The sequence below is a fragment of the Watersipora subatra genome, chromosome 1 (assembly GCF_963576615.1).
Source record: "Watersipora subatra chromosome 1, tzWatSuba1.1, whole genome shotgun sequence".
Taxonomy (NCBI): Eukaryota; Metazoa; Bryozoa; class Gymnolaemata; order Cheilostomatida; family Watersiporidae; genus Watersipora; species Watersipora subatra.
Window position 1 is genome coordinate 21,592,784 of NC_088708.1, and position 10,141 is coordinate 21,602,924.

At 35.4% G+C, this 10,141-nt stretch overlaps 1 protein-coding gene across 2 annotated transcripts in view; it reads left to right on the forward strand.

Moving 5' to 3' along the window:
• The window catches only part of LOC137407316 (zinc finger protein 484-like), a 30,215-nt gene extending 20,472 nt beyond the window's left edge, over positions 1–9,743 (forward strand). For both annotated transcript variants that reach the window (XM_068093938.1, XM_068093945.1), the window contains 5 exons: positions 2,028–2,190; positions 3,328–3,415; positions 4,452–4,594; positions 8,376–8,520; positions 9,079–9,743. In XM_068093938.1, coding sequence (XP_067950039.1) covers positions 2,028–2,190; positions 3,328–3,415; positions 4,452–4,594; positions 8,376–8,520; positions 9,079–9,456 — 917 coding nt within the window. In that variant the 3' untranslated portion in view covers positions 9,457–9,743. The remainder of the gene's footprint in view (positions 1–2,027; positions 2,191–3,327; positions 3,416–4,451; positions 4,595–8,375; positions 8,521–9,078) is intronic.
• The last annotated feature ends 398 nt before the right edge of the window (positions 9,744–10,141 follow it).

Consider the following 10,141-nt stretch of genomic DNA (forward strand, 5'->3'; position numbering starts at 1 on the left):
GTGTGGCTAAAGCAACTAATCATGGGCTTTCTGTTTAGATACTCATGTAGCCTTGGCTTGCATCATATGTATCGTCATGGTGACGTGTCTTGCATCGACGACTCATCGGATGTATTTACTCCGCACCAGACATGTCCAAAGTCCAGCCCGCGGGCTGAATGCGGGCCGAGGTCAATTTTCATCTAGCCCGCAGTCTCTGTCTTAAAATCAATAACGTCTGGCCCGCTTGTAGAATTAACCCTTTGAACCCTAACACCGATTTTCCAGCATTGCGTAGGGTATGTCAAAATCTCTAACGGCTGGAGTTCTGGCATTCACTTGGCTTTGTTTACAAAAGCAGTTTCTAAGTAGCAGCGTAAACCAATCAGATTAATTCTTGCACAGGATTGTTTGACCAGAAATGTCTCATCCATTTGTAACAGTTTTCAAATACCTTCACTTCCTTCAATTTAATAATAAATTTTATTAGAACGATATCGCGAAAAAATTGATACGACTCGTTTGTTGGTAGGTCATAAATGATTGTGATGCAAATGAAGACTTTTATGATGCTAACTATATTTTAAGTCATGAAATGATGATGAACATGTGCTCATTGGATATGATGCTACTGTAAATATTTTATGAGTTCTTTAAAATCGTACGAACTTTTATAGTTTTGGTTCGAATAATGGTGACGCACTGTTTTTTCTGTTTGATGACATTTGCTGTGGGTTGCTTGACCTTTTTACTAATGTTTTACCAAATATCATTGTATTATGAGCATGTTTAGTTATATTTAATAAAAGTTTAAAAACTTAGGATCGTTGGACAGATTGCTTAGGGTTACTGACACCACTGACAAAAATGACCAATGTTCAAAGGGTTAATAAATTGGGCAGAAGCGCTGTTACCTGCATGTTAAACATTTAAATATCCAATCAACATTTTTAGTTACTGTCATATTTTAAATGAGTCCTGCATTTGTTGAAATGCCTATTACTTGTTCATTTTTCTGTAATTGTGTTTAAAAATTCTATAGATATTAAACTGCCATAGTGAGATATTGTTTCACTTTTCAAATGTAATTTGTACTCAAAAGTACAATTACTTCTGTTCAACTGTTACAAAAAAGTTAATGTTAAAAAGTGAAGTTAAGTGATTATTGAATTTCAATTATAATGTCAATGCAATTTTGATATGCATGCTTCAAACAAACCAAAACACGTGCTTAAGATAGCTGAAATTAAAATAAAAAGCAAATATGAAACACAGATTGGCTCGGTAAAATTTATTTAAATTAATTACTGTTATATGTAAAAATGTCCGCCATGGTTGATCCCCTAAATTTTTAACACGTCAAATCTGGCCCCCTTCGCAAAAGGTTTGGACACCCCTGCTCCACACTATCAGTGGTTTCAGGAGGTTCTCCAGGACTGTCATGCATCTATTTCATTTCTATATTCTCACAGTTTATTTTACTTTTTTTCTTCTTTTCCTGTTGTAATCTACTGCACTTATGAGTGGTTTCTAGTTTTTGCAAGCATTTTGTCACGTTCTTTCTCTTCCCTTTCTGCAGACATCCTCTCCCACACTTCACCCTTTTCACTCTACCTTTCTCTTGCACTCCACCTTTCTCCTGCACTCACCGTTCCCCTGCACTCCACCCTTCCTCTGCACTCCACCCTTCCTCTGCACTCCACCCTTCCCCTGCTCTCCACCCTTCCTCTGCACTCCACCCTTCCCCTGAATTCCGCCCTTCTCCTGCACTCTACCCTTGCCTTGCACTCTACCCTTCCCCTGCACTCTACCCTTCCTCTGCACTCTGCCCTTCCCCTGCACTCCACCCTTCCCCTGCAGCACTCCACCGTTCTCCTGCACTCCATCCTTCCCCTGCACTCCACCCTTCCCCTGCACTCCACCCTTCCCCTGCACTCCACCTTTCCCCTGTACTCCACCCTTCTGCACTCTACCTTTCCTCTCCACTCCACCCTTCCCCTGCACTCAATTATGCTAGCATTTTCAGCTCTCTTCTCTTATGTGTTTAGAAAATGCTCAACTCTACTGTAAAGTCTGCAACTATCAAGCTTCAGACAAAACCTTGTTTGAAAAACACACGGCGACCAATAAGCACACTCGAAATGTCTGCCTAGCCAATGGAGAGAAACTACCCAGCTTTGCTTGCACTGGTTGTGACAAAGTGTTTTTATCGTAAGTGTTGCAGATATATGCAGCTTCTGCCTCCTTTTTAGATATAATGTTAGTACCAATAATATTTATGGGGCTTGGAAGGTTTGACCTAAACAGTTAGTTGCTGTTGCAGGACATTTAATAACTAACAGCTCTAGTACCTCATAGACTATATATTCACTAGTTATCTACTCACTGTATGTGCACTCATATATACTCACTGGTTATCTACTCACTGTATGTACACTCATATATACTCACTGGTTATCTACTCACTGTATGTACACTGATATATACCCACTGTTTATCTACTCACTATATGTACACTCATATATACTCACTAGTTATCTACTCACTATATGTACACTCATATATACTCACTGTTTATCTACTCACTATATATACTCACTGGTACACTTATATATACTCACTGGTTATCTACTCACTATATGTACACTCATATATACTCACTGATTATCTACTCACTATCTGTACACTCATATATACCTGCTGGTTATCTACTCACTATCTGTACACTTATATATACTCACTGGTTATTTACTCACTATATGTACACTCATATATATTCACTAGTTATCTACTCACTATATGTACACTCATATATACTCACTGGTTATCTACTCACTATATGTACACTCATATATACCCACTATTTATCTACTCACTATCTGTACACTCATATATACTCACTGGTTATCTACTCACTATATGTACACTCATATATACTCACTGGTTATCTACTCACTATATGTACACTTATATATACTCACTGGTTATCTACTCACTATATGTACACTCATATATACTCACTGTTTATCTACTCACTGTATGTACACTCATATATAATCACTGGTTATCTACTCACTATCTGTACACTCATATATACTCACTGTTTATCTACTCACTATACGTACACTCATATATACTCACTGGTTATCTACTCACTATCTGTACACTCATATATACTCACTGACTATGTTCTGCTGATTATTTGCTCAGTGACTGTCCACTCACTGGCTATTCACTGACTTAGGTTGTTCTGTTAAGTCTGCATGATATATCCATTGTCACCATGCATAACCTTTGAGCTTTCTTTTGTTGTTGTTTTAAAGAATGGATGTATTCATTATTCCATAGAGAAAAGTACAAAGATGATCACTTTCGACGGAAACATGCAAAAGAGTCTGTGATATTGAACTGCAGCATGTGCGACAAGTCTTTTATGGTACGTCCTGATTTCTCTACAAACTTACTCTGTGATTAGACAACATTGTTTTGCCTTTGCGCATACGAACATTTACATTTATTCCTGTCAGTCAGTCATTTGGTGTTTTAGATCTAGTCTGAGAATCATATATGCTGGAGTTAAGTGTTACCATTCCTTGCTAGCTCGTATGTTATTCATGCGGCTGATGGAAATTAATGGACACTGAACATGCATATATACTATAGTATTATTTGAGCAAACACAAGTTCAAATTAGGAGTAATAACTGTTAATACGGTGGAACTTCTTTCTGCTTACAGAATTAGTTCACTACGCAAGCAGTTTCTTCATTAAAAAAGTTTGTAAATGGAAACCGATTTTACTATATAAATGCCATGATGCGTTTCAAGCCTCCACAAAACTCAGACATAATATTTATATAAATTATGAATGCATGTAATGGTTAAAACCAGTAGCAAATACGTGTTAGAAATATATTACTACATAATAGATAACAAAGTATACATGAAAAGAGGAAGGAACAGAGAAATAACGAATAAAATCTATGAACGGTTTGTTTATCGCATCAGTTTGGTGCAAACTGAAAAACTAGGTCATCATACAGAAAACACAGAACTTGAATTCAAAGAAACGCAATTTGTCCTACTCCGTATGTGATCACTCCAAATTATACAACGAACGAAAACAAATACTTGTTTACTGATTTTTGCTAGCAAATGATAACGAGACACGGTATACGTTTTTGTACACGCCGGAAACTAACGAGCCAAGATATAAAACAAACGAACAGGCCAAAATACTGCACCTTTTGGCCCGTTCGTATCTCGAAACACTTTTTATAAGTCAAAGCAAAATTTCTACTAAAAGACTTCGTAACTTGAAAATTTTGTATGTAGAGTCTTTCATAAGCAGAGGTTCCCCACTGTATTCCTATCAACTACTGACTGCATAGTGTTTAGGTTCACTCAAATCTTTTTCTCGCATAACATTGACATTCTCACTTATCAAAGCCTCTTTACTGCTTACCTTGACAGACGAAGGGTGGTTTACACGTTCACATGTTGTCTCATATGAACCTGCGGAGCTTCAAGTGTGACTTTTGTGGCAAGTCCTTCAATTCCAACAGTGACCTAAGGAACCACCACGAATGGAAGCACACAACAGGCTTGCCACAGAAGTATGAGCTTTTATTACATTCATTTTTATTATTTGCACTTTTCTAGATATTTTATCAATATAAAAAGTATCAAATCAGTAAATAATCTGATCAGCCCGAATTATAAATTTGGAGTTGCTCTTTCTTATTGAGTATTGTACACCCAATACAGCAAAGCAATGGGGCAAGGGTCAGATTTTCCACTGTCTCACTATGGCTTCTGTTTTCATTAAATGCAATGTAATACTGTGGGTCCTTAGGGAATACTGTTCCTTTTGTCTTTAGGGACTACTGTTCCTTTTTTTTGTTTGGAATGAATATTGTTTAGCATTGCCTCTGTTAATCTTTCTAGCTCTTTCCTCAAAAACTATTTTTGTTGCGAGTGTGATAGCTCTGTCTGACCTTAATTTGTAGAAATTTGAGCTAATCTTATGTGTAAATTATATTATGAATTCACTAGGGAAAACATAATTTTTTAATAATAATATATTAATGATAATATAATGATATATGATAATATTATTGATTAGTATTAATAATAGAGGTATGCATTGATTTTAAAGTGATTGTGTATTTAGTACTTAATCAATTTTTCAAATAATGCGTTTTAAGAACTTACTCAAGTAGAAGAGAGTAAGTTTGTCTTTAATGTTTGTTTGCAATAGGCAACATAAATTCAATAGATCAGCTTACGCAATGGCATTTTTAATAGCTGGTCTGTTATTGGGGATCTAAAACGGATTAGTTGTGTGAGATTGCGCATGCTGATGTGCAACCTTTCAAATAGATGAAGGCCTCTACACAGTTCAAAATTGTTAATTTCATTGTACAGTGCACCCTCGAGATACGATGTTAATCCATTCCAAGGCTGGCATCGTATGGCGAAAAAATCGTATGTCCAGGTATAGAAACCATTGTAATTATACAATGAAAAAAAAAAAGTAAAAATTGTCCAAAATTTTATAAAAATGCTGTACATATTGAAAAGTAGTAACAAAAGAGTATGTTAACTTTAGTAACTATAGTTACCCATAGTATCTGCATTGTATTAAGTGCACCTAGTGATCATAATCTGCAATACTGTAAAATTGTAATCTGTGTACCAAATGCAGATCGTACGGTAAGAAGTTCTTACCTTCAAAAGGTACGCATAACATAAACGTTGAATTCACTTCAAATAAGTTTAGCTTGCCAAACTCACCCTTAAAACCAAGTTTTAGTATGTATTTTGAACTATTTTAATGAATTTCAACTGTTACCACGAAATTTTATCCTTCATAAGTTTCTGTCTTCGCTTTCATTATAAAATTTAGCATTTTTGTTTGAAACCTTTTTCAACCAGAATTCAATAAGGCCGAGCGATGCAGTTATCGAAAGCAGCCTCTCACACACCTGACCATTTAATGGCTACCGAAAAGAAAAATGAAATTTTATTTACTATACAGGGCGTACACACCTTTGGAGTAACGTGACTTTAGCTGGTATATTGTAGCGAATAAAGCAGAGAGGAGGCAAATGGGTATCGATGCTAATTATGTTGCTGTACACTTGAAGATTAATTTAATACATAATAAAATGGAAATTTTAGCAGGCTAAAGAAGGTTGTCTAGTCCTGTCCAATTTTTCTTCTAATTTGAAAGAAAAAAATGCTGGTGCAATGCAGAAAACTGCTAGCTAGCTAAAGCTTGTAGAAGGATCCAGAGAAGGTGCTACAGTAGTTTTTCTTGTATGGAATGTGCACAAGAATCAATGTAACCATACGTAAAAAGTTTGTACATGTACGTATTTATACACTAGAGGAAAAGGCTTTAACAAGTTTCAGAAAGTAATGTAAATGCGTCAACTATCTTGAGTAGTTAGTTATATGGGTTACATACATACGATGAATTGTATTCACGTAGGAGATAACAGGCCCACCTGCAAAGACATGGTTAAACAAGAAAATAAAACAAAATCAAAAGGAAACAGATAAAGTGAATAAAATATGAAAAACATGCTACATAAGAGATAAATAATATATATTATACATGCACTGTTTTAATGTACCAGTCCACATCAGTAAATTCAACACTTGAAATATTTCTGCCAATGTGGGGTTTTCTGTATCTTCTACTTCCTCGCCTTTACTAAATGGTTGCTCCTTTTGAATGCTGATCGCGTGCATGACCTAGCTCCTTCAAATCTTCAGTCGGAAGCTCTTTCTTGTGCTTGCTTTAATGGAGTTCTTGTTTTAATAATAAATGCAAATGCTGATTAGTTGCAATCATATTCCTTGACAATGTTAATAATACGGGTGCCTTCTTATTTACGACATCCAACTTTGTTGACATAGAAATCATTTTTCCTTCGTTTTGTAATGTTTGTATTGGTCTCAGATTCTATAGCTAACGAATTAAATGTAGATACTTGTAGTTATATACGTATGCTGACTTGAAAGTTTATAGTAAAAGCTATAATAACGCTACAAATGAATACTTGCTCTCGCTTGTGTATTTTACACAAAATTTTCCACGCGGAATGCTGACATGAGAGAAGTCGATCATCGTGTCTCTTCTAAACGTTCTGAAAATGTTTTCGGCAAACTATATTTCGGTGTCTTTTTTATTTCGACGTGCATTATAAGCACACCGACCGCCAAATTTTAACTCGCGAAACTTTTCTCAAAATCGTATGGTGAAATAAAATTCGTATAGTGAGGTGAAGATATCACAATGTTTGACTTCGTAAGGTGAAAAAATCGTATATCAGGGTAATCGTATTTCGAGGGTGCACTGTACTCTCTTGCTGTTTTGTGGTTGACAAATAAATGCTCCATGTATTACAATGCTATTTATCTATTCATGGGTTTGTTTCACGATTTTGGCAGAGATATTTTATCACGAAAATAAGTTTGTCAAGTACAAAAATTGTCTGTTCGCTGTAAAAACCAACTTTCATGAAAGCATAACTCCAGTAGAGTGAGCCATCTCTGACTTGATATGCATGGTCGGTTATGGGCTATAATAAAATTAATGAAAGCTGTTCATTCAATCATTTTTTTGCGTCACAGTTGCCATTCAAGATTTAAATGTTTTGCGGCGTTCATAAGAAAGATTCAGAGGCTATCAGCTAATCAGCACCCGTACTATTTACTAATTTTATATCTTGTAAACATAATTATAACTATCATTAACTTATACTGATTACTGGGTCAGTTTGACTTGTAAAGTAAAATCTTATGTCTTCAAAATGACCAGCCGCTGTTTGCCAGTTTGCATTGTTCTAATATAGCTGGTGTGTAACAGATACCATTTTTAGTAGCCCCACCCTCCACCTTTATTAGTTTGACTGAGGGAGTATTTTTTCACACACTACAATGCACTTCTTACACTAGCTAGAAATGTCTCTTAAAACAAATTAATCATATTTAAGTTTCCACGGGTTTTGCTGCCAGGTTTACTAATGGTCACAGGCAATAACTCATCAGATTCAAGTACATCTGCACGACGCAAATGATGTGACGCCCAATGATTAATCTGTATGTGAGCATACAAATTTGATTTGCATTTTCTGTGATCAGCTCTATTAAAATAGAGGCTTTAAGATGGACAAAAGCTTGATTTTGCAAAAACTCAGAGCTGAAAAAGTTTAGTTGAACATAAAAGAAGTCATGCCGTTTGCAACGATAAAAAATTAAGACAAACTTTAAATATTTGCATCAAACATCCTCTGAGCGGCAAAGCATTGCTACATTTGCAATTTGATGCTGTCTCCGATCAATATGGCAGATTTGCTACTATTTGTATAATTTTTTTCCTTTTAGATGTAGGCAATGTGGTGAGAGATTCAAACATAGAAGAGCACTGAGATTTCATGAAGCTTACGTCCACGACAGGCTTGTATATATTTGCCCTGAATGCAATCTTGAATGCAGTAAACCTGCTTCTCTTAAGCATCACATGACTCAAGTGAGTTCTACTCTCATAGATTCTACTCCAAATTATATTTAAAGAATTCGCTAAAGAAAATAATAGCTTTCTATTAATAATGTATTAATGATAATATAATGATATATGATAATATTATTGATTAGTATTAATAATAGAGGTATGCATTGATTTTAAAGTGATTGTGTATTTAGTACTTAATCAATTTCTTAAATAATGCGTTTTAAGAACTTACTCAAGTAGAAGAGAGTAAGTTTGTCTTTAATGTTTGTTTGCGGTAGGCAACATAAATTTAATAGATCAGCTTACGCAATGGCATTTTTAATAGCTGGTCTGTTATTGGGGATCTAAAATGGATTAGTTGTGTGAGATTTACGAACTTACTCAAGTAGAAGAAAGTAAGTTTTTCTTTAATGTTTGTTTGCGGTAGGCAACATAAATTTATGACTAGAAATTATATTATGAAAATAAACTCCTAATATAATTTTTAGTCATAAATTAACTCATACAAATATTATGGAATTATATTTATGACTAGAAATTTTAATTACATTCTTCTGATGTGCCACCCATTTTTAGAAACATCCCACAAGTAGCTGGACATTCGCAAGGGATTATTTGAGAAAGTCTGCACAGCCGTATGAGGCACCTCCTTCAAAGAAGAAAAGGAAGGAGTTGTCAGAATCATTTGACAGCCATATGAAAGGATCTGAAAATGTGAACAGAAATAGGCAAGTTAGTTTTCAGACCAAAGAAGGAGGGACCATCAATGCTTCACAAGTCTCCGTGCATGAGTTGTCACCTTCACAAGTCTCTGTGCATGAGTTGTCACCTTCACAAGTCTCCGTGCATGAGTTGTCACCTTCACAAGTCTCCGTGCATGAGTTGTCACCTTCACAAGTCTCCGTGCATGAGTTGTCACCTGGAGATATAATACTTGAATCACTCGCTGACTGACCCTCTCATCATTACCTTTATAAATATATGTTTAAGCTGCCTTAGTTATTAGTGCCTTCTATATTACTGTTATAACTCGTTGTATAGCCATAGTGTGGCTGTTCATTGTAGTTGTACACATGCCGTGTAATCTCTATAGAGTTTATATATTTGTACAAACTTTTATACAAACATATATATATCAGATTCTAGCATATGATAGAACTATCGTGATCAGTAATTTATTTTCATTAAATATACGTATTTATATATTTTGATTAACATTGCCAAGTGCCAAATCTATACAATCTAGCAAAAAATCTCTAACAAGTGATTTTTTGCATTAATAGTTTCAGAATGACACATTTACATGTATACAACAAAGATTCAGCTGAAACTTACCATTCGTTAGTTGTTAAGCTCCAGTTAAGCTATGCATCAAGACTGCAATCATTGAGCACCCTTACACGCTCACGTCGCTCAGGGTGCAGCTGTCATTGTGTACTTAACGAGTTTAATTTGTTAAAGAGAAGACAACTCCAGTACCAACTACTAAAATTGGTTTAGTCTCTATAGCATACCAAAACGTACTTACCGGAAACAGTTTTAATAGCAAGTAAATGGCTGCTAACTTCCAAATGGCTTGCACTGAACCACCTCATAGTGATGAGATAGGCTTTACTCATTTCAACTACAGCAGTAACAA